Raw genomic sequence first — 24,827 nt, 5'->3', positions numbered from 1 at the left:
GGCGCGTCATTCTGAATGGAGGCGGGGTGAAGTGACGAGGTTTCGCTCAGCTTGAGGTTCCAATAGAGTGCCCCAGGGATGGCGCGTTTTTGTAGGCCAACCCGGAAGTTAGCGGCGCACGGGTTCCCTCGGTTGAAAGCCTATTCATTTTTCCCATAGACTTTTGGAAAATCGCAGAAAATAAGCTCTGTGTTTAACAAAGGGTTATGACACTTACACGTTTTGTCTATCAAGATAATCTTTACAAGTAAACACAACATTTATATATTTTGAAGCCTAAATAAAGTCGTCAGATATAAAAGGCTAACAGTAAGCTATAAACGGACTACAGCACACCATGGTCGCGGATCAACGTCGTCACCACCAAGCGTCCTCAAACTTTATTTAGAAAACAACTCTATTTAAAAACATGCTCGCTGATTATGATCTGCGCTGTGTATGAATACTTATCCACTTTTTCATGAGAAATGCTGTCCAAATGTCCCGTTTGTCATGATGACGTCTAAAGTCCCCGCCAAAGGAAGTAGTCCCTTTTAGCAATTTGTTAGCAACCGCCGATTTTAAGACAAAGTAAAAGTTTAAAAAAATCACAAGTGGGTTATAACTGCTGTGTTTTATGTCATAGATCAAAACATGAAAGTATTTAGAGGCTTTGTTAAGCACAGACCTTATTTCAGGCGATTTAGCAAAAACCCATTCAAAAAACCCATAGACTTTACGGCGTTCGAACCGGAAGTCCTAAAATGCTAACTCGCTTCCGGGTTTTGCCTACAAAAAGCAAGTTTTACTGACAAGGTCTTTGTAGTTCTTATCATTGGTTAAATATTTGTAAAAACCCTCTGTTTTCAAATAATAATAACGAATTATAATAGAGATATGAAGTTTGGATAATTTTTCACGGCACACCTGACTGGGCTAGGCAGAGGAGTCATGCCCATTTAAAGTGAGAGGGCACGTGCCCCCTCAGATTTTTGATCCAAATGGATTTTGAATGCAGCTTCCAAAAGACAACAAAAATTGCTGATTAATATTTTCTGTATGGAATACAATTTGAATACAATCACACCAGTGTGATTAGATCGTTCAGTGAGTCATATCATCAGCTGCTAAATTCAGATCTGCGTTCGCTGGCTGGTGCTGAGCCAGAGACAGACGCGTTTGTAAAGCTCTGCATTATAATCATAGACTGTATAACCAATCACACACAATGCTGTTGAGTTTATGAATGCAATGACCAATCAGAGGTGTTCAGATGAGTCATCGCTAAAATGCCGGTGTTTTCTTCACTCGCTCGCTGACTGAACAAAGTGCAAATATGTGTACGAATCGGTAAGATATTAATTTCACAGTATAATCAGCTTCAGTGATTTTTTTTTTTTTTTTGATCAACTTTTAATTATTTTTAACACATAACAAATAACATAATATATCCATTCAGACGCAAGAACAACAACAGACATATAATCAATTTACATATTCCAATGAGAAAAAATGCTTTCAGTGATTTTAATGGGAGTTTTTGAGAGTGCTAGAACTAGACTGTCAGTGAAAATGTTCTTTGATGATGTAACTTGCAATGTTTTTATTTACATTAACTTGCAATGTTAAATATATAAATATATATATATAAACTCATTCGTATTAAAAATATGTTATGGCATGACATCCATATCTGTTAATTAAGTAAACAGACAGGTTTTTTTTATGCATATTACATTATTAGGTTAATTTGACCATCGCCCACTATAGATCATAATCTATAAAGGTGAGAATTAAGATATTTCATGATAATTCAGTTTGAAAAAATCAGAACTTTTAATAATTACATTTTAGGGGACCCCCCAAGAGTCCTAAGTCATTTCGAGCCCTGACCAGCAGGACCAGTTTAGGACCAGCATACAGCTTCAAAACCTACCTTACCAGCATATGCTGGTTTTTTCAACAGTACACAATGGATGTTTGAGCATTTATTTATTTATTAGGGCCTGAGCACCGATGGTGTGAGGACCCTATTGGAATTGCTCAGCCAATTATTCTTCTTCTCCAAAATGAATTACATTTTTGAGGGCCTAAACGTTCTCAAAAACTCATGAAACTCTGCACACGCGTCAGAAGTGGTGAAAATTTACATCTGATATGGGTTTCAGAATTAGGTGTGGCAAAATGGCTCGATAGTGCCACCTACAAAAATTCAATTAAGTGCCCTTCGTGCTACGTTTCACGTACAGTTATGAAATTCGGTAGACAGATGTAACAGTTCAATGCAAAGTTTGTAAACCCAACAGGAAGTGAGATATTTTGAATTTTCTCTACAAAATTTTGGCAGTTTTTGCCATTTCCACATGTTGTACTTTAACGAACTCCTCCTAGAGCTTTTATCATATCAATGTCATATTTGGTCAGTCTAATCTAAAGGCCTTTGAGATGTTAAATTGCGAAGATCTAGAGTTTTCGCTGAAAGGCGTGTTCGTGGCGGCCTGGCAAAGTTCGATGTTTCGCCATGAAACAGGAAGTTGTTGTACCTCGGGCATACAATGTCTGATCTGCCCCAAACTTCCCATGTTTTATTAGAGTCCTGACCTGAAGACATCTATATGACAATATTCAGTTACAGTCATAGCGCCACCTGGGGGCAACAGGAAATGACATGTTTTACACTGTGATTAACTCCTCATAGAGATTAAACCAGATCAACATCATATATGGCCAGTCTAATCTTAAGGCCTTTGAGATGTTAAATTGCAAAGATCTTGAGTTTTTGTTGAAGACAAAGTCTGATGTTTCGCCATGTAAGGTGAATCACTTTTTTGAGGGCCAAAACATACTTGTAAACTCATGAAACTTTGCAGATGCGTCAGAAGTGGTGAAAATTTACGTCTGATAAGGGTTTCAGAATGAAGTGTGGCAAAATGTCTCGAAAGCGCCACCTACAAAATTTCAACAAAGTGCCCCTGACACTACATTTCACGTACAGGTATGAAATTTGGTACACACATCTACCAGCCCAATACCTACAAAAAAGTCTGAGTGAAATCTGAAAACCAACAGGAAGTCAGATATTTTGAATTTTCTTTGCAAAATTATATGGGTTTATATATGCCAATGTTCAGTTGCTGTCATAGCGCCACCTGCCAGCAACAGGAAATGACATGTTTTACACTGTGATTAATTCCTCAAAGAAAACATTTTAATATGCCATGATGTACCAAACATACTAGAAATATGTTAAATCATGAAACACTTGGCTAAGTGCTAATGTATGCAATTAAAGCCAAGAAACAGGAAGTTCTAGTAACTCAGGCATACAATGTCCGATCTGCTCCAAACTTAACATGTTTGATAATAGTCCTTGCCTGAGGACATCTACATGGCAATATTCGGTTACGGTCAAAACTGTTGGCAGCAGGAAGTGTGGCACTTTGAAATGACTTGGCTGTATTTCTCCTGTATTTACTCGCTTGCATCCATGTCACCCACTGTTCACTGTTTTCCTGATGCCAACGGGTGGCGGTGAGCCTGGGTGTGAGGGCCCTTTCATCGCTGCTTGCAGCTTTAATTATTATTATTAGGGCCCGAGCACCGATGGTGTGAGGACCCTATTGGAATTGCTCCGTTTAGTATTATTAGGGCCAAAGCCCTGTAAGGGGCTGAAGGCCCTTTTGTTTTCTTTAGGATTATTATTAGGGCCCAAGCGAATTAAGCGCGCAGGGCCCTCTTGTTCTTCTAAGGATTATTATTAGGGCCCAAGCGAAAATTCGCGCAGGGCCCTCTTGTTCTTCTAAGGATTATTAGGGCCAAAGCCCAAGGAGCTGAAGGCCCTTTTGTTTTCTTTAGGATTATTATTATTAGGGCCAAAGCCCTGTAAAGGGCTGAAGGCCCTATTCTTTTCTTTAGGATTATTATTATTAGGGCCAAAGCCCTGTAAAGGGCTGAAGGCCCTTTTGTTTTCTTTAGGATTATTATTAGGGCCAAAGCCCTGTAAAGGGCTGAAGGCCCTTTTGTTTTCTTTAGGATTATTAGGGCCCGAGCACCGATGGTGTGAGGACCCTATTGGAATTGCTCCGTTTATTATTATTAGGGCCCGAGCACCGATGGTGTGAGGACCCTATTGGAATTGCTCCGTTTATTATTATTATTATTATTATTATTATTATTATTATTATTATTATTATTATTAGGGCCCAAGCGAATTAAGCGCGCAGGGCCCTCTTGTTCTTCTAAGGATTATTAGGGCCCGAGCACCGATGGTGTGAGGACCCTATTGGAATTGCTCAGCCAATTATTCTTCTTCTCCAAAATGAATCGCATTTTTGAAGGCCTAAACATTATCAAAAACTCATGAAACTTTGCACAAGCGTCAGAAGTGGTGAAAATTTACATCTGATATGGGTTTCAGAATTAGGTGTGGCAAAATGGCTCGATAGCGCCACCTACAAAATTTCAATTAAGTGCCCTTCGTGCTACATTTCACGTACAGTTATGAAATTCGGTAGACAGATGTAACAGCCCAATACCTACAAAAAAGCCCCTGGGTGCAAAGTTTGTAAACCCAACAGGAAGTCTGATATTTTGAATTTTCTCTGCAAAAATTTGGCAGTTTTTGCCATTTCCACATGTTGTACTTTAACAAACTCCTCCTAGAGCTTTAATCAGATCAACATCATATTTGGTCAGTGTAATCTAAAGGCCTTTGTGACGTTAAATTGCGAAGATCTAGAGTTTTCGCTGAAGGGCGTGTCCGTGGCGGCCTGACAAAGTTCGATGTTTCGCCATGAAAAAGGAAGTTGTTGTAACTCAGACAAGCAATGTCGGATCTGCCCCAAACTTCACATGCTGTATTAGAGTCCTGACCTGAAGACATCTTCATAACAATATTCAGTTACAGTCATAGCGCCACCTGCAGGCAACAGGAAATGACATGTTTTATACTGTGATTAACTCCTCATAGAGATTTAACCAGATCAACATCAAATGTTGTCAGTCTAATCTTAAGACCTTAGCGATGATAAATTTCAAAGATCTTGAGTTTTCGTTGAAGGGCGTGTCCGTGGCGGCCTGACAAAGTCTGATGTTTCGCCATGAAAGAGGAAACTGTTGTAACTCAGGCATACTATGTCCGATCTGCTCCAAACTTCACATGTGTGATAAGAGTCCTAGCCTAAAGACGTCTATATGATAATATTCAGTTAGTCATAGCGCCACCTGCTGGCAACAGGAAGTGGCATGCTTTATACCGTAATTCACTATCAGATTCACATTTCATCATGCCACGAAGTACCAGACATGCTAGAAAAAACGTTAAATCTTGCAACACTTGGCTGAGTGCTAATGTATGCGATTAACGCCACGAAAGAAACAGGAAGTTGTTGTAACTCAGGCATACTATGTCCGATCTGCTTCAAACTTCACGTGTTCAATGATAGTCCAGGGCTGAAGACATCAACATGGCAAAATTCAGTTACGGTAAAAGCGCCACCTGTTGGCCGCAGGAAGTGTGGCATTTCGAAATGACTTTGGCATAATTCTCCTGTATTCACTCACTTAAATGCATGACGCCCACTGTTCACTGTTTTCCTGAGGCCAACGGGTGGCGGTGAGCCCGGGTGCGAGGGCCCTCTCAACGCTGCTTGCAGCTTTAATTAGGGCCCAAGCGAATTAAGCGCGCAGGGCCCTCTTGTTCTTCTAAGGATTATTATTATTTATTTATTTATTTATTTTATTTTTTTTCGTCTTCCGGGGCTTTTTGGGGGCCTTAACATGCTCAAAAACTCTTGAAAATTGGCACACACATTGGAATCCGCGGCCATTAGGACGCCCCAGAGGCTGGCATCCGGGCGTGGCAGGGGGGCTCGATAGCGCCCCCTTGATAAAAGTCTGAAAATTTGGTCCATATATTAAAAACGCTTGCACGTATTAGTATGAAACTCGGTACACATATAGACCTCATCGGGCCGAACAACTTTCGTACTCTAAGTTAAACGCCACGCCAACAGGAAGTCAGCTATTAAGGGTTGTTTGAAAAACGCATGCTCTGGAATTTGATATACTCCTCCTAGACGATTAATCCGATCGCCACCAAACTCGGTCAGCATGAAGTCAAGACACTGATTAAAAATTGCCAGGGGATTTTTGATATCTCGAATGGTTTGGCCGTGGCGAGGCAACGAATTTATGGCGAGAAAAAGGAAACAGGAAATGTGTTATAACCTCTGCATACATATATTGATCTTTATGAAACTTCACGAGTGTGTTGGTTGTAGTAGTCTGATCACATGGATGTGACTATTGTGAGTCAAAGTTATAGCGCCACCAACTGGCAGCAGGAAGTGTATCACTTTTTGAAATGCTTTGAGATCACCCTCTTATTTTTACCTGATTTGCTTCAAACTTCATCAATGTAATGGCAATACACAGCAGATGTAGACCTATGACAGGATTTTTGATATTTGAAATATTGTTGCCATGGCAACAGGTCAAACTGTAATAATATTCTTGAGTGTTTTTGAGGCTCTTAACATGCTTCAAATTGCATGAAACTCGACACACACATCAATATTGTCAACCAGTAGACATGGACAAAGCCATAGAAATGGGCGTGGTGGAGGGGCTCAGTAGCGCCACCTTTTGACAAAAGTGGGGGTTAGTTTTTCCTACAGTCACCAAACTCGGTACACATATTATTCTCATCAAGCCGGACAATTTTCTAATTTACATTCATTAGCTCCGACCAACAGGAAGTCAGCTATTTTGGTTTGAATGTTAATTTTTTGAAAAAACAGGCTATGAATTTTATACTACTACTCCTACAGGGTTTATCCAATTTACACCAAGCTTTTTTAACTTGTTGCGAACACATTGAAGTTGTTTAATTGCAAACGGATTTTGGATATCTCAAACGGTTTGGCCGTGGCGAGGCAACGAATTTATGGCGAGAAAAGGGAAACAGGAAATGTGTTATAACTTCTGCATACATTGATTGATGTTTATGAAACTTCAGGAGTGTGTTGGTTGTAGTAGTCTGATCACATGGATGTAACTATTGTGAGTCAAAGTTATAGCGCCACCAAATGGCAGCAAGAAGTGTATCACTTTTAAAATGCTTTGAGATCACCCTCTTATTTTTACCTGATTTGCTTCAAACTTCATCAGTGTAATGTCAATACACAGCAGATGTAGACCTATGACAGGATTTTTGATATTTGAAATATTGTTGCCATGGCAACAGGTCAAACTGTAATAATATTCTTGAGTGTTTTTGAGGCTCTTAACATGCTTCAAATTGCATGAAACTCGACACACACATCAATATTGTCAACCAGTAGACATGGACAAAGCCATAGAAATGGGCGTGGTGGAGGGGCTCAGTAGCGCCACCTTTTGACAAAAGTGGGGGTTAGTTTTTCCTACAGTCACCAAACTCGGTACACATATTATTCTCATCAAGCCGGACAATTTTCTAATTTACATTCATTAGCTCCGACCAACAGGAAGTCAGCTATTTTGGTTTGAATGTTAATTTTTTGAAAAAACAGGCTATGAATTTTATACTACTACTCCTACAGGGTTTATCCAATTTACACCAAGCTTTTTTAACTTGTTGCTAACACATTGAAGTTGTTTAATTGCAAACGGATTTTGGATATCTCAAATGGTTTGGCCGTGGCGAGGCAACGAATTTATGGCAAGAAAAGGGAAACAAAGTGTTATAACTTCTGCATACATTAATTGATTTTGATGAAACTTTGGCTTAGTCTTTGTTGTACAAGGCTGATCACATGGATTTGACTATTGTGATTCAAAGTCATAGCGCCACCAACTGGAAGCAGAAAATGTGTCACTTTCAGCATACATTGAGATCACCCTCTTATTTTTACCTGATTTGCTTCAAAATTCATCAGAATAATGTTAAAACTTGGCACATGTAATCCTTTGAAAATGGGCAGGGAGGAAGGGGTCTATAGCGGCACCTTGTAGTGCAGTAAATGTGGAGTGAATTTGACATAGTCCTTTGATGTTTAACCGTTTTAAGTGCCTATTGCCCGCTGTGCACAGTTGCCCTGAAGCCACCGGGGTGGCGGTGCCACCGGGCTTGGGCCCGCCATCGCTGCTCGCAGCTATATTTAGGGCCCAAGCGAAAATTCGCGCAGGGCCCTCTTGTTCTTCTAAGGATTATTAGGGCCCAAGCGAAAATTCGCGCAGGGCCCTCTTGTTCTTCTAAGGATTATTATTATTTTTTTTTTTTTTTTTTTTTTTTTTCGTCTTCCGGGGCTTTTTGGGGGCCTTAACATGCTCAAAAACTCTTGAAAATTGGCACACACATTGGAATCCGCGGCCATTAGGACGCCGGAGAGGCTGGTACCCGGGCGTGGCAGGGGGGCTCGACAGCGCCCCCTTGAAAAAAGTCTGAAAATTTGGTCCATATATTAAACATGCTTGCACGTATTAGTATGAAACTCGGTACACATATAGACCTCATCGGGCCGAACAACTTTCGCGCTCTAAGTTAATCGCCACGCCAACAGGAAGTCAGCTATTAAGGGTTGTTTGAAAAACGCATGCTCTGGAATTTGATATACTCCTCCTAGACGATTAATCCGATCGCCACCAAACTCGGTCAGCATGAAGTCAAGACACTGATGATTAAAAATTGCCAGGGGATTTTTGATATCTCGAACGGTTTGGCCGTGGCGAGGCAACGAATTTATGGCGAGAAAAAGGAAACAGGAAATGTGTTATAACGTCTTAATACATATATTGATCTTTATGAAACTTCACGAGTGCGTTCGTTATAGGAGTCTGATCACATGGATGTGACTATTGTGAGTCAAAGTTATAGCGCCACCAACTGGCAGCAGGAAGTGTATCACTTTTTGAAATGTTTTGAGATCACCCTCTTATTTTTACCTGATTTGCTTCAAACTTCATCAGTGTAATGTCAATACACAGCAGATGTAGACCTATGACAGGATTTTTGATATTTGAAATATTGTTGCCATGGCAACAGGTCAAACTGTAATAATATTCTTGAGTGTTTTTGAGGCTCTTAACATGCTTCAAATTGCATGAAACTCGACACACACATCAATATTGTCAACCAGTAGACATGGACAAAGCCATAGAAATGGGCGTGGTGGAGGGGCTCAGTAGCGCCACCTTTTGACAAAAGTGGGGGGGTTAGTTTTTCCTACAGTCACCAAACTCGGTACACATATTATTCTCATCAAGCCGGACAATTTTCTAATTTACATTCATTAGCTCCGACCAACAGGAAGTCAGCTATTTTGGTTTGAATGTTAATTTTTTGAAAAAACAGGCTATGAATTTTATACTACTACTCCTACAGGGTTTATCCAATTTACACCAAGCTTTTTTTAACTTGTTGCGAACACATTGAAGTTGTTTAATTGCAAACGGATTTTGGATATCTCAAACGGTTTGGCCGTGGCGAGGCAACGAATTTATGGCGAGAAAAGGGAAACAGGAAATGTGTTATAACTTCTGCATACATTGATTGATGTTTATGAAACTTCAGGAGTGTGTTGGTTGTAGTAGTCTGATCACATGGATGTAACTATTGTGAGTCAAAGTTATAGCGCCACCAAATGGCAGCAAGAAGTGTATCACTTTTAAAATGCTTTGAGATCACCCTCTTATTTTTACCTGATTTGCTTCAAACTTCATCAGTGTAATGTCAATACACAGCAGATGTAGACCTATGACAGGATTTTTGATATTTGAAATATTGTTGCCATGGCAACAGGTCAAACTGTAATAATATTCTTTAGTGTTTTTGAGGCTCTTAACATGCTTCAAATTGCATGAAACTCGACACACACATCAATATTGTCAACCAGTAGACATGGACAAAGCCATAGAAATGGGCGTGGTGGAGGGGCTCAGTAGCGCCACCTTTTGACAAAAGTGGGGGTTAGTTTTTCCTACAGTCACCAAACTCGGTACACATATTATTCTCATCAAGCCGGACAATTTTCTAATTTACATTCATTAGCTCCGACCAACAGGAAGTCAGCTATTTTGGTTTGAATGTTAATTTTTTGAAAAAACAGGCTATGAATTTTATACTACTACTCCTACAGGGTTTATCCAATTTACACCAAGCTTTTTTTAACTTGTTGCTAACACATTGAAGTTGTTTAATTGCAAACGGATTTTGGATATCTCAAACGGTTTGGCCGTGGCGAGGCAACGAATTTATGGCAAGAAAAGGGAAACAAAGTGTTATAACTTCTGCATACATTAATTGATTTTGATGAAACTTTGGCTTAGCCTTCGTTGTACAAGGCTGATCACATGGATTTGACTATTGTGATTCAAAGTCATAGCGCCACCAACTGGAAGCAGAAAATGTGTCACTTTCAGCATACATTGAGATCACCCTCTTATTTTTACCTGATTTGCTTCAAAATTCATCAGAATAATGTTAAAACTTGGCACAAAATGGGAAGGGAGGAGGGGCTCTATAGCGGCACCTTGTAGTGCAGTAAATGTGGAGTGAATTTGACATAGTCCTTTGATGTTTAACCGTTTTAAGTGCCTATTGCCCGCTGTGCACAGTTGCCCTGAAGCCACCGGGGTGGCGGTGCCACCGGGCTTGGGCCCGCCATCGCTGCTCGTTCTTCTTCTTCTTCTTCTTCTTCTCCAAAGTGAATCGCATTTGAGAGGGTCTAAACGTGCTCGAAAACTCACGAAAATTTGCACACGCATCAGAAGTGGTGAAAATTTACGTCTGTTATGGGTTTCGGAATTGGGCTTGGCAAAATGGCTCGATAGCGCCATCTAACGTACAGCCCCGCTCGCTACATAACACTAGGGTTTTGAAATTCGGTACACACATTTATAAGCCCAATACCTACAAAAAAGTCTCTTGGAGCAAAATCCGAAACTGAACAGGGAGTCAGATATTTTGAATTAATTCACTGTTTTTTGCATTTTCCAGAAGTGGTACTTTAACGAACTCCTCCTAGAGCTTTTATCAGATCAATGTCATATTTGGTCAGTCTAATTTAAAGGCCTTTGTGACGTTAAATTGCGAAGATCTAGAGTTTTCACTGAAGGGTGTGTCCGTGGCGCCCTGACAAAGTTTGACGTTTTCGCCATGAAACAGGAAGTTGTTGTAACTCTGACAAACAATGTCCGATCTGCCCCAAACTTCACATGTTTTATTAGAGACCTGGCCTGAAGACATCTTCATAACAATATTCGGTTACAGTCATAGCGCCACCTGTAGGCAACAGGAAATTACATGTTTTACTCTGTGATTAACTCCTCCTAGAGATTTAATCAGATCAATGTCATTTTTGGTCAGTCTAATCTAAAGGCCTTTGTGATGTTAAATTACGAAGATCTAGAGTTTTCACTGAAGGGCGTGTCCATGGTGGCCTGACAAAGTCTGATGTTTCTCCATGAAAAAGGAAGTTGTTGTAACTCAGACAAACAATGTCTGATCTGCCCCAGACTTCACATGCTTTATTAGAGTCCTGACCTGAAGACATCTTCATGACAATATTTAGTTACAGTCATAGCGCCACCTGGGGGCAACAGGAAATGACATGTTTTACACTGTGATTAACTCCTCATAGAGATTTAACCAGATCAACATCATATGTTGTCAGTGTAATCTTAAGACCTTAGCGATGATAAATGTCAAAGATCTTGAGTTTTCGTTGAAGGGCGTGTCCGTGGCGGACTAACAAAGTCTGATGTTTCGCCATGAAAGATGAAGCTGTTGTAACTCAGGCATACTATGTCTGATCTGCCCCAAACTTCACATGAGTGATAAAAGACTTGGCCTAAAGACACCTATATAACAATATTCAGTTAGCTATAGCGCCACCTGTTGGAAACAGGAAGTGTGGCACTTTTACATGATTTTGCCATAATTCTCCTGTATTTATTCGTTTACATGCATGTCGCCCACTGTTCGCTGTTTTCCTGAGGCCAACGGGTGGCGGTGAGCCCGGTTGCGAGGGCCCTCTCAACGCTGCTTGCAGCTTTAATTTTTTTTATATTTCAAAATTGATTTCATTGAGGTAGCCCATATATACACACACAAAAACGCACACTCCAAATCATATTTAATGTTTTTAAAATAGGCTATATAAAATAGTAAAATAGTTCCAATAGATTTTGCTGTGGTACCGAAATTGGTACCGAGAACCGTAAAATTTTCATGGTATCAGTACCGACTACTGGAATTTTGGTACCGTGACGCACAATTCAGAACGCACAGTTGTGTGAGATTTGCTTAAGATCTTATGTTCATTTTTTCAGGGAATTCTCTCATGGCACCGGTTGGACGGTGGCAGAAAGGAAAGGATTTGACATGGTATGCCAAAGATAAGAAGGGTGGCACATCTCTGTCTAAAGAGCAGGAGATGGCAGCTGTACGGGAGGCAGAGCATGAGGCCATGTTGGCAGCACTGTAAGTGTGCTTGATTGATCAGTGACATTTAAAATTAAATGAGTATAAATCTTAATGTTTTTGTCTTTTAGGGGTCATAAAACAATCAAGAGACAACCAACTGGTCTTACCAAAGAGGTTTGCATTTGTAAACATCCAAACATGGACATTTCAATTATTTACAGCATTTTTTGTTTCATTTTCTGATGCATATTTTTCCTTCTGATTGCTGGCAGGATCTTGCAGATGTGTGCAGGAGGGAAGGTGAGGGGGATGAAAGGAACGTGGACAGGGTCTCTGGACTTGGAAGCTCCAGGTAAAGCCAGTGCTGTATGTTTACAGGCTTATATCTATCTGTCTGTCTGTCTATGAAAAATGACTTGGTACACCTTTAAGGAAAAAAATTTGAATATAAAATCTTTGAATACAAAATCTAACAAAATTTGCCAATATACCAGGAGTACACAAGGTTCCTCGGAAAGAGAGCTAACTTCAGCCAGTCTCGCTTTTTGCTCTTCCTCCCAGGAACTCATTCCCTGAAAAGAGCACAGACGATTTATGAGGAGCTGAAGGGAATGAAAAAGGGGGCAAGAGCTTATACTTTAGCCTTGCTCCATTTTTCTCTTTCTTCGCCACACCCACAGCTCCCCGATCTGTGTACGGCTTTCTCCTACTGCGCTGCCTTTGCCCCCCACTTCTCAGAGTAGAAGTTCGCTAAATTCCTTTCCACCTGAGGCATCTACCCATATCGCTGCTCACTCAGCCTCTCTACATTCAAAAAACTCTAAACTCTGATGGGTCATATTTTCGAACAAAATCAGGCCAAAACGAAGTTTGTTTGGAGTTATTTATGGGAGTTCAAAACAGCTTGCCAAAGCAGACTTTCAGGAAAAGTTAGCTATGGCTGGTATTGGTCTGTGGCGATTATGTAATAGGTAGGTGTGTGTGGAGCTAAAAAGCTTAAGGCTAAAAGTAGCTCCTAAATTGCCAATTTAGGAGAAACTCAGAAAAAATAATGGACGTGTCAGTCCTAATTTTAGGACTCTAAAGAGTATTTCACAAAGCATTTTAGCGCTAAAACTAGCTCCTATGTCTTTGAAACGTTAGGAGTAGTCAAGAGGACTCCTAAGTCACTACCCTGCTAGAAATTTTACGTTCCCAGAACATTCTCAGAACGTCCCAACTGGTGTTGAGTAACATTCCCATTATGTTCACAGAGGGTCAAGATGTGGAGTTCTTTTAAGGTTTGGGGGATGTTATTTGGTGGACCTTCAGGGAACATTCAAGACATTCTCTGAACGTTTAGGGAACCATACTTTATTTGGAAATGTTCTCAGAACGTCCCCGCTGCCCTTGTCAAAAATTAATATTATGAAACCTTTTCTTTAAATTTGTTGTATTATATCAAGAAAATGCAATTACCCTGCCTCCTTGGTAAGATTTTGGATGTCTGTTGCTACACATTTGGCCAATGTATTAAATATTAGGCATTGCTTACAATATTATTGTTATTTATATTTGTTTGTTTCTAAGAAATGCATTATACTGTATGGCCAAAGATGTACAGTTATTGATAGTTAGTACAGTTATTAGATATGTGTGTGTGCCTGTCCATGAGAAGGAGGAGCAGAACTGGACTGCAGCACACAGAAGTGTGTGTGGTTCTATGTGTGTGTGCTCAAGGACATGGAGAATTGTGGTTCTACTCCAAGAACCTTATAAGGACATCAGCCATCTTGGCTGAGTTTACTGGAGTTCAAGGACACAAAAGCCAGACAGCTTGAACCTGCGAGGCCTTGAGAAGTGTCTGGAAACTTTGGGAAAGTTACAACGTACGTCAATCAAGAAGATAACCCAACGTCTGCAATAAACAGCACGAGTATAAAAGACTGATGAGTTGATTGCCTCTTCGGATACTGATACGTCAGTACCCCCGACACCTAGAAGCCCAGAGCTGAGGACAAGAAACCCCAAGCTGAAGATGGGAAGCCCAGAGCTGACTACACATTTGACTCAAGATTGTTTTATTTGCCTTTACATTTTTGTTTATTATAAAAGTAACCAATTAAAAGAAATTTAATTGATTACAAAAGCTGCCTACCTTAGCTTGATTTATAGTGTTTTAAGACTTTGAATACGAACGTACCACAGAGGAGTCTTCTGACCAAATTGTAAGTAATTTAAAATGCTTATAATTTAGGCCAGACTTGACTTACTTTACCTAACCTGAGAATAATAAATAATAAGGTTAAAAGGTGTTAAGATCAAAATACACACCGCAAAACAAATTGCAAATCTCTTGCATTAAGTAATTAGCTGACAAAAACACACACATGAGCTAAATGTAACTGCTGTATCACTGCATCAGTAACTACACAGTTACTGTCTTTAAATAAAGTAACATGCAGCAAAACATCAGTGTCTCTGGATCATCACTGACTGAAGCACAGGAGCTAACCTTCAGCACAATGGTGACACATAAAACTCAGATAACACAAACAACATTAAACAATAACAGGGGCTGTATTCACAAAACATTTCATCTTAAGAGTTCTCCTAAATAGCAGGAAAAGTTCTTAGCTAAGAGTTTTATCTTAAAACCTATTCACAAAGCTGCTGAGACAAACTTTTACTAAGGAATAGACTGAAGTCTTAAGCTAAGAGTAAGGGCGGGGTTGACCTCGTTGCTATGGAGTATACACACAGTGATTGGCTGATGGGGAGGAGTCAGCGATTTAATCATAGAAATATTGTAGAATGAGGTGTCATGTTTCCATATTAAAATAAAGGTTTTAAAATACAAATGTTGCCCTATTCAAATAAATGTTTTTTTTTAATAAAAATGTTCCCACAGTCAAAATAAAATGTTGACATATTTTTGCCATAAAGGTTTTAAAATGTAGGCTAAGTGTCACTAATCAAACTATACAGTTAATTGTCCACCTCTTGGTTGTCTGCATCTCAAGAGAATGCAGAATTCAACCGACTAATTGTTTTAGAAACAAAGTTTGGGAGAAACACATTCAAACAGTCTTTATATATATATATATATATATATATATATAGAAAGACTGTTTGAATGTGTTTCTCCCAAACTTTGTTTCTAAATATATATATATATATATATATATATATATATATATAATAATATTTTTTTTTTTTTTTTTTTTTTACTCTATTAAATTATTTGTAAGTGTGAACCCATGAAAACCAATGCCACAGGTAATCAGACGATATTTATTTATTTATTAAAGATTCATTTTTGGCATCTCATCATAGATTCAAATCTATAAATCATTTTTTTTTTTTTTTTTTTTTTTTTTATTGCATTGCATTTTATTGCATTTATGAAGAAAAGGTTCAGCACCTAAGGCTCTGTCGCTATTCCCACAATGGTGTACAGTGTCTTTGGATGGATTAGGATTGTTTGTGATTTGGTCTTGGGGACTTAGGAGTCCTCTTGACTACTCCTAATGTTTCACAGATTTAGGAGCTAGTTTTAGCGCTAAAATGCTTTGTGAAATACTCTTAGAGCAAAAATTTAGGAGTCCTAAAATTAGGACTGACACGCCCATTATTTTTAAGAGTTTCTCCTAAATCGGCAGTTTAGGAGCTACTTTTAGCCTTAAGATGATTGGTGAATATGGCCCCAGATCTCTCTAGATATCTGCATCTTCACTTATTACAAACCATTCTGGCTTTACATTGTTTCTTTCATACAAATCTTCTTAATGAGGTGTTGATGTTTTATAAAAAATTTTAGATATCACCGTTACGGATGTAAGCGCTTGCTTTAGATGGGCTCCTGACCCTTGACGTTTTGACTTTTTGACTTTTTTTCTCCAGTTGTTGTAACTGTGTTTTTGTAAAGCATTTGTTACAATAAAAAATTGTGAGAAAATAAATATGATCAATTGGGTTTGGATGCTTAGTCATTGTTGTTGATTTGATCATCATACAGTGACCTTATTCCCTGATCTTCGAATATTGTGTTTTCTTTTATCTAGACATATGATAATGCATAAAATCCTGTCCTTCTTTGAAAGTTTTTATCCTTATGCAGAAATTATTCAGACAGCATCAATTATATTCACACAGACATCAAGATTCTGCGTATGATCATCAACAATGGTGACAAAATTTTCAGATAAACAGATTAACTCTGAACATTACAAAACAAGCTACTAAAGTCACAAAAAAAGTTTTTTTTTTAGTGTCACCATTGTTGAGGATCATATGCTGATTCATGATGTCTGTGTGAGTCTAAAAGACACTGCTCAAAACTCTGTATAAAGTATTTAAAAAATAATAATAATAATAAAAAAGGAGGGGAAAAAAAGTTGATGCAAAACTGACATTTAACACACTCATAGTTTAGACTCAGGAGAAGACCAGTGAATCATCAGCACTAAACAACCAAATTCATCTGATCAGACTTTCTCCTGCATCTTTTGCTATAACAAACATGTTTTAAAAAAAAAAAGTTAAAGCAGCCAAAAAAAAAATAATATGGCAAAAATCAAAAGCCCATCTAAAGCAAACGCTCTCCTCTATAACGGTGACTTCAAACTTTATTATTTTCTATAAAACACACACACAGAAGGCGAAGTTCTTGTGCAACTTTGTCTAAAAGTGACACAAATTCTGAAATTTGACAGAACATTTGGGACATAAAACGTCCTCTTGGTTGTGAAAGAGCTGCAGTTCAAGGTTCATTATATGATTTTAGGGGGACGTTCTATTTTGGTTATTTTATGGTCATGCAAGAATGATGTGGAGTTCTTTTAAGGTTTGGGGAACGTTATTTGGTGGACCTTTAGGGAACATTCAGAACGTTCTGGGAATGTTTAGGGGACTATCACTATAGGACGTTTTGTCACCATTGTTGAGGATCATATGCAGAATCTTGATGTCTGTGTGAATCTACATGGTACTGTCTGAATAATTTCTGCATAAAGATAATAACTTTCATAATTTCAAAGTAGGACAGGCTCTCCTGCATTATGATGTTTAGGTGAATGTAAACACAATATTCAAACATCTGTGAGTAAGACCTTTGTATGATTTTATATCATCATCAATGATCAAGCATTTAAACCCATTTGATCAGATTTGAATTTTCTCACAATTTTTGATTGTACCAAATGCTTTAGAAAAACAGTTACAACAATTGGAGAAAAACTAAAGTCAAATTGTCATGGGTCAGGAGCCCAACTAGAACAAGCGCCTACCTCCATAACGGTGACATTTATACATTTTGATAAAACATATACATCTCATTAAGAAGATGTGTATGAAAGAAATAAAGTCAGAGTGGTTTGTAATAAGTGAAGATGCAGAGACCTAGAGAGATCTGTTAGAGTTTAATGTTCTGTTTCTGTTATCTGAGATTTGTGTGTCACCATTGTGCTGAAGAGTAGAGCCTGTGATTCAGTCAGTGATGATCCAGAAACATTGATGTTTTGCTGCATGTTGATTTATTTAAAAACAGTAACTGTGTAGTTACTGATGCAGTGATACAGCAGTTACATTAGCTCATGCATGTCATAATATTAATCAAGGAATAACCTGTAAAGACCTAAAAGAAAAAGTCAAAAATAAATAAAATAGAACAAAAATAGTTTTTGTTCGAACAGCCATTTTTATTAGTCAATTTAGCTCTAATTTTCAATTAATTTTTTTTGAAAAGGGCAACAGGGACGTTCTGAGAACATTTCCAAATGAAGTATGGTTCCCTAAACGTTCAGAGAATGTCTTGAATGTTCCCTGAAAGTCCGCCAAATAACGTCCCCCAAACCTTTAAAGAACTCCACATCTTGACCGTCTGTGAACATATTGGGAACGTTACTCAACACCAGTGGGGACGTTCTGAGAATGTTCTGGAAACGTAAAATTCACCTAGTAACGTTCCCAGAACGTTCAGAGACGGTCACGATGTGGAGTTCTTTTAAGGTTTGGGGAACGTTATTTGGTGGACCTTCAGGGAACATTCAGGACGTTCTGGGAATGTTAAGGGGACTATTACTATAGGACGTTCTGATAACTTCCCAAATGTCCTCTTTGTAACATTCATGCATGACCATAAAGTAACCAAAATGGAATGTTCCTCTAAACTCATATCGGGAACGTTATTAAATGATTAACAGAGGAACGTGTGGGAACGTTCTGTTAATGTCCCAAATATCCTTTTTGTAACGTTCTTTTTTTGACCATAAAATAACCAAAATGGAGCGTCCCCCTAAAGTCATATAATGAACCTTGAACTGCAGAATTTTCATTACCAAAAGAGGACGTTTTAGGAACGTCCCGAATGTTCTGTAAATGTTCAGAAATTTCATCAACTTTTGAGAACTTTTAGGGAATGTTGCGTAAGGTCCTGAGAACATTGCCTTCTACGTGGGTAAGACCAAATCACAAACAGTCCTAATCCACCCAAAGACACTGAACACCATTGAGGCAATAGTGACAGAGCCTTAGGTGCTGAACCTTTTCTTCCTAAATGCAATACATTTTGATTTATAGATTTGAATCTACGATGAGACACCAAAAAAAATCTTTAACAAATAAATAAAGATTGTCTGATTACCTGTGCCAGTGGTTTTCATTAGTTCACACTTACAAATGATCGAATAGAGTAAAAAAAAAAAAAAAAAAACACACACACATATATATATATATATATATATTAACTGTATATACTAGTTTAATTAGTGACGCTTAGCCTATATTTTAAAACCTTTATGGCAACAATATGGCAACATTTTATTTTGAATAGGGCAACATTTGTTTTTTTAAACCTTTATTTCAATGTGGAAACATGACACCTCATTCTACAATATTTATATGATTAAATCGCTGACTCCTCCCCCATCAGCTAATCACTGTGTGTATAGTCCATAGCAAGAAGGTCAACCCTGCCCTAACTCTCAGCTTAAGACTTCAGTCTATTCCTTAGTAAAAGTTTGTCTCAGCAGCTTTGTAAATAGGTTTTAAGAGAAAACTCTTAGCTAAGAACTTTTACTGCTATTTAGGAGAACTCTTAGTGGTAAGATAAAATGTTTTGTGAATACGGCCCCAGATGTCTACGAGTGAAAACATGAACACACTGGAGAGCTGCTTTCTAGTAGGAAACGAGACACTGACATAGGGCTGGGGGATATATCGCATGTGATTGTCATCGAAGACGATTCATCTGCCATATGAACGCGATATTGCGTGGCTTGTCAGTGAACTACGGCTCTGTCTATTAAATGCCGCTCCATTTGAAAGCAGGTGATGGCGATTTAGCGGTAATCAGGGAACCGGCTTTACTGACAAAATGCGCGTGACAATCACATGCGATTTATCCCCCAGCCCTGCACTGACACTGTTTTTCATATTTAATATGGTAAAGCTGCTTGATTTGAAGCAATCTATTATATAAAGTTCTATATAAATAAACATGAAATGACTTTACATGACTTGCTGAATTGCAGAGCTCGTGCAAACGTTGCTATGATCATATGCTTTTCTTACGCTTTATTAAAAAAAAATGATAGCTGTTTTCTCAATTTTGTTGTGTTTATTTTGTTATTGAGAAGAAAGCATGCAGCACATAATTACATATTCATCTAAACGTGTGGGCAGCGTCGGATGTTCATTAACAGTATACCACTGGTTATGTATTTCTGTCTTTGTTTTACCCCTAAGTACAAAAAATACCTTTGCCATGAGTATATCGGGGCCTTAAGCCTAATGGACCACACAGGCAGAGTATGGATGTCTTTACCCACATGACATCTTGGTGTGCAGGTCTGGAAGAAAAGGAAGGTTCACTGAAGCTGCACAGGTTAGACTTGGCTGTGGCACGAGCCATAAGCTTCACCAGATCAGCGGTTTGCTGCGTCGAGCAGGAAACGGATCTATTAGATATCTATTTATACTGACACCACGTCTTTTAAATCAGAATCATGGACCGCAATGAGTCCTCGCTTTCTGCAGAAGAAACCGCTGAGTGGGCTTCTGCTTCTGCCAGAAAGACGATGGTGTTGGCGGGAGAGGTGTGGGGAGCTCCCTTATGCTCCTCTTAACAGCTCAGTCTGAGATTCCCACAATCGTAGCCTGCATGCTGCTTCAGCAAACACGGAGCTAGAGCCAGGAGAAGAGTTTTCTCAGTAAGAAATTATCGTAATGAAAACATCCAGCTCCTTTGAGGGCTGAACGTGCATGCTCTTCTCCCACACAAATTACACACAGCAGACCATCGCCAGGCGTTAAGTAATGCAGGCATGGAGGAACAGCACTTGAATTGTCTGCTTGCCATTATTCTGCTTACCTTCTATCCTTTCTTAAAACACTGCTATCTTGCATAGCACTCAAACAAGTGGCTTCCTGAGGACAAAGAAGCTGATGACATGTTCTCACGTGCCCTTTTTATACGTTGGGGCGCACCTTGCAATGTCATCGCACTTCGTCGACCATTGTATGGCGTGTTTGTACTAGTGTTGTCAAAAGTACCGACTTCGGTACCTATCGGTACTGAAGTTTTAAAAACGTGACGCTTTGAGCGCTGTTGAGCGGATTCATAAACATCTCTGATTGGCCATTGTGTTGACGCACTCATCGGATATGCCTGTGATTGGCTACAATGATCAACGCGTGGGAGCATTTGAAAGCACACGGAAGTGTTTGAATTTGAAAACGTTTTGAAAGTGGGAGCGCGAGCGATTGAAAGCAGGCGTCTAACAGTGGACCGATCCGCGATAGACGCCTGCTTTCAAACGCTCCGGTGTGTATCTGTGTAAGCGCTTAGTGAAGAGCAGTGGCGAGGCTACAGAAGGGCCAGGGTGGCACTGGCCCACTCAGATTGACAGTTGGTCCACCCAATCAAATGAGACACAAAATATTTTTTGTGGGTAAGGACTAAGGAGAGAAAAATCACGCATACATGACAATAATAATGACTCAATACAGCTCAAAAACGCAAATCAAGTTTCAAAAATAAATTATTATTTTAGTGTGAAAATGTCTTAGATATAATTAGCCTAACTGCAACAGCCAATCAATAGGCTATTAGTAACTGTTTTAACCAATCACGGATTGTTGACTGCGGTCAAGCCAGCCGCCACCCAGAAATGAGCGGTCAATCTAGCCGCCCATATATTTCGCGGTCCGCGCATACACTTAGTATTACGGTAAGACTGTCTGTGAACCGATCTGAACGTGATTTCACATTCATTCATTTATTCAGTCAGTCAGTCAGTCAATAAAAATAACTAAAAAAAAAATATTTCACAGCTCAATTTCACCTGAAAATGATGGTGAACCTCAAAGCCTGACATTGTATGCTGCTGAATTCCAAAATTAAAGCCCTCCAACACTCATACGCTGTTTTGTCCATACATTGTGAAACTGAATACATTTCACAGACCTATTTTACCTCGTGTGGAGAGGACACCTTATCACAGTGTTAACGGCACCGTTTCAGCAGGATATTCTGATGTTGGATTCCAAAATAATCTCATGTTTGTGCTGTTTTGTTCATATTTTCAGAAATTCATAAAAAATAAAATCCTAGTTTCCACAGACTAATTTCACCTCAGCTGGAGAGGACACCTTGTCACAGTGTCACCTGCACCGTTTCAAGACATTCTGATGTTGCATTCCAAAATAAGAGCCCCCCAAAACTCATGTTTCTGCTGTTTTGCTCATATTTTCAGAAATTCATAAAAAATAAAATCCTAGTTTCCACAGACTAATTTCACCTCAGCTGGAGAGGACACATTCTCACAGTGTCAACTGCACCGTTTCAAGGCATTCCGATGTTGCATTCCAAAATAAGATCAGATCGGTTCACAGACAGTCTTACCGTAATACCAAGTGTATGCGCGGACCGCGAAATATAGGGGCGGCTAGATTGACCGCTCATTTCTGGGTGGCGGCTGGCTTGACCGCAGTGATTGTTGGGGGGAGGGGAAGATGAGTTTACATATGCTAGTGAAATAAACTAATATTAAACGCGCACGAGGTAAGCATGTCGAAACAGATATCTTTGATTAAATATTTTAAAAAACCAAGAATAGAGCCTGAAACTACACTCGATGATGATGACGACGACAGTACAGACAAGTCAACTGATGACCAGCAGCCCACAACGTCATCTCTCCCGTCCACCAGCACCTCATCTCAACTCGGGCCCGTCCTCCAGAAAAGCAACTCACCGTCTGATTTATCCACACTCGATGAACCGCCTGCTCAGCCCGATTTACGCGAGTTTCCACGCACAACAAAACATGGCAAGTCCAGAAATTTTGCTTCCAAGTGGTACACAAAGTTCCCTTTTCTAGAATACAGCATAAAAAACGATGCAGTGTACTGCAAGATGTGCCGTCATTTTAATGACACTATGTTTGAGGGCGTGTTTAACGAGGGATACCGAGATTGGAAACACATCACGCAGGCCTGTGAGCGGCACCAAGGGAGTAAGCAACATCTGATCGCTCTCGAAAAGTATAATGGCTATAGAGCCTGTCATAAATCTGGCGGTGGCACAGTAGTCAACCAGATGAATCACGATGCAATGAATCTGTCATTCGTACAACGAAATCGGGAACATTTAAAAGTAATTTTGGACATTGTGTTGTTTTGTGCCAAACAAGATATACCACTACGTGGTCACAGAGAGATGATGCTTTGAACCAAGGCAACTTTTTACAACTGTTTAAGTTCATTTCCAAATATGATCCCGAAATAAAGGCACGGCTTGAGGAGATGCCTAAAAACGGCACTTTAATGAGCTCTGATACGCAAAACGAGTTGCTGGAGGCGGCCGCTTCTTTACTACTGAGGAAGATAAAGGCAGAATTGAATGAAACACCAGACACTTACTTCGCACTGATCGCTGACGAGTACAAAGACGAGTCAAAACAAGAGCTAATTGCAGTGTGTATCCGGTATGTTCACCAGGGAATGCTGAAGGAAAGAGCCGTTGGTTTTGTGGCCACTGTAGACATGACTGCAGCTGGCATCTCAAAAAAGATTCTGGAAGTGATTGAACCACTACAGCTGGACCCTTCTCTGTGTGTAGGCTTCAGCTTCGATGGGGCCTCCGTTATGTCTGGAAATAAAGGGGGAGTGCATGTTCTTTTGAAGCGGACCTTTCCCCATGCAGTGTACGTGCACTGTAATTCTCATCGCCTAAATCTGGTTCTGGCAGCAGCATCAAAAGTTTCCAGTCACGTCAGCACATTTTTTGATACACTTAATTCTTTACATACTTTCATGACGGGAAGCATCCGACACGCCAGGTTTATGGAAATACAGAAACAACTTCATCCAAATCGCCATTGTCTTGAACTTGAGCGATCCATTGACACTCGTTGGAGCTCGAAATCCGGGTCTGTAAGCAAGGTGCTTATTTTATTTGACTGTATTTTAGAATTACTTGATGAATGTAGTGGAAGTAACCATAGCCAGACAAAAATCGAGGCACAGGGTCTTCTGCAACAGATCCAAACGAAGCGGTTCCTTTTTTTATTAGTCACATTTGGGAAACTTTTTGAGTGCAGTGACTTTGCCACAAAAGGACTGCAAAGCCCGACACTGTGTGTTTTGGACTGTATCCACCTTGTTGATGGCTTGAAAGATGCGTTTACTGTCTTCAGAGATAATTCACAGTGCGACTTTGAGAAAGTTCTGAAACTCACAGATGAGTTAATGAGTAAACATGAAATCAAAAACTTGGATGTAACCATCTCCCGACAAAGAAAGCTGCCTGCCAGGCTCTGTGACTCAGTGGTTGTGTCAAATATTTCAAGAAATTATGTGAGGAACGATGATGACCTACGGCGCTTATGGAATGAGATACTGGACCGACAGCTGACCGAGCTAAGGAGCCGTTTTCACGACGATCAGTATGGAATAATGAAAGCAGCTGCAGCCTGTCAACCACAGTCCGGGACATTTGCTGACAAAGGCTTGCTTGAATCTCCAAGTCAGCATTATGGCATAAAAATCGAGAACGCTGAGCTGACTGTGTTTACGCATCAGATACGTAGGAAAGCTGAGGGAGGACAGACATTCCAGTCACTAATGGAAGTCATAGACAGTTGCCCTTCTGATATTTTTCCGAACATGAATAAACTTCTGAGAATAATTATCACTCTCCCTATGACTTCATGTAGTGCAGAGCGCCTATTCTCCACCACTGGCAGGATCAAAACATCTTTTCGATCATCCATGGCAACCGCTCGCCTAAAGCACCTCGCCATCCTTTCTCATGAGCGTGAGATTACGGAGTCTTTAGATTACGATGAAATCATTGCGATTTACAACGCAAAGCCAAGACGTCTACGTCTTGTCCTTTAAGATGATTTGTTTGGGCTTCAAAAACAATCAAATTAGTAAGTAGCCCTAAATTGATTTTATT

At 39.6% G+C, this 24,827-nt stretch overlaps 1 protein-coding gene across 2 annotated transcripts in view; it reads left to right on the top strand.

Moving 5' to 3' along the window:
* Positions 1 to 24,827, top strand: part of c16h1orf35 (chromosome 16 C1orf35 homolog) — an 80,472-nt gene that overhangs the window by 17,800 nt on the left and 37,845 nt on the right. For both annotated transcript variants that reach the window (XM_067364134.1, XM_067364133.1), the window contains exons 2-4: positions 12,292 to 12,442; positions 12,514 to 12,559; positions 12,658 to 12,737. In XM_067364134.1, the coding sequence (XP_067220235.1) occupies positions 12,303 to 12,442; positions 12,514 to 12,559; positions 12,658 to 12,737 (266 nt within the window). In that variant the 5' untranslated portion in view covers positions 12,292 to 12,302. The remainder of the gene's footprint in view (positions 1 to 12,291; positions 12,443 to 12,513; positions 12,560 to 12,657; positions 12,738 to 24,827) is intronic.

Source organism: Chanodichthys erythropterus, chromosome 16 (genome assembly GCF_024489055.1).
Source record: "Chanodichthys erythropterus isolate Z2021 chromosome 16, ASM2448905v1, whole genome shotgun sequence".
In the NCBI taxonomy this organism is placed as follows: domain Eukaryota; kingdom Metazoa; phylum Chordata; class Actinopteri; order Cypriniformes; family Xenocyprididae; genus Chanodichthys; species Chanodichthys erythropterus.
This window is presented reverse-complemented; position numbering and strand designations above follow the sequence as displayed.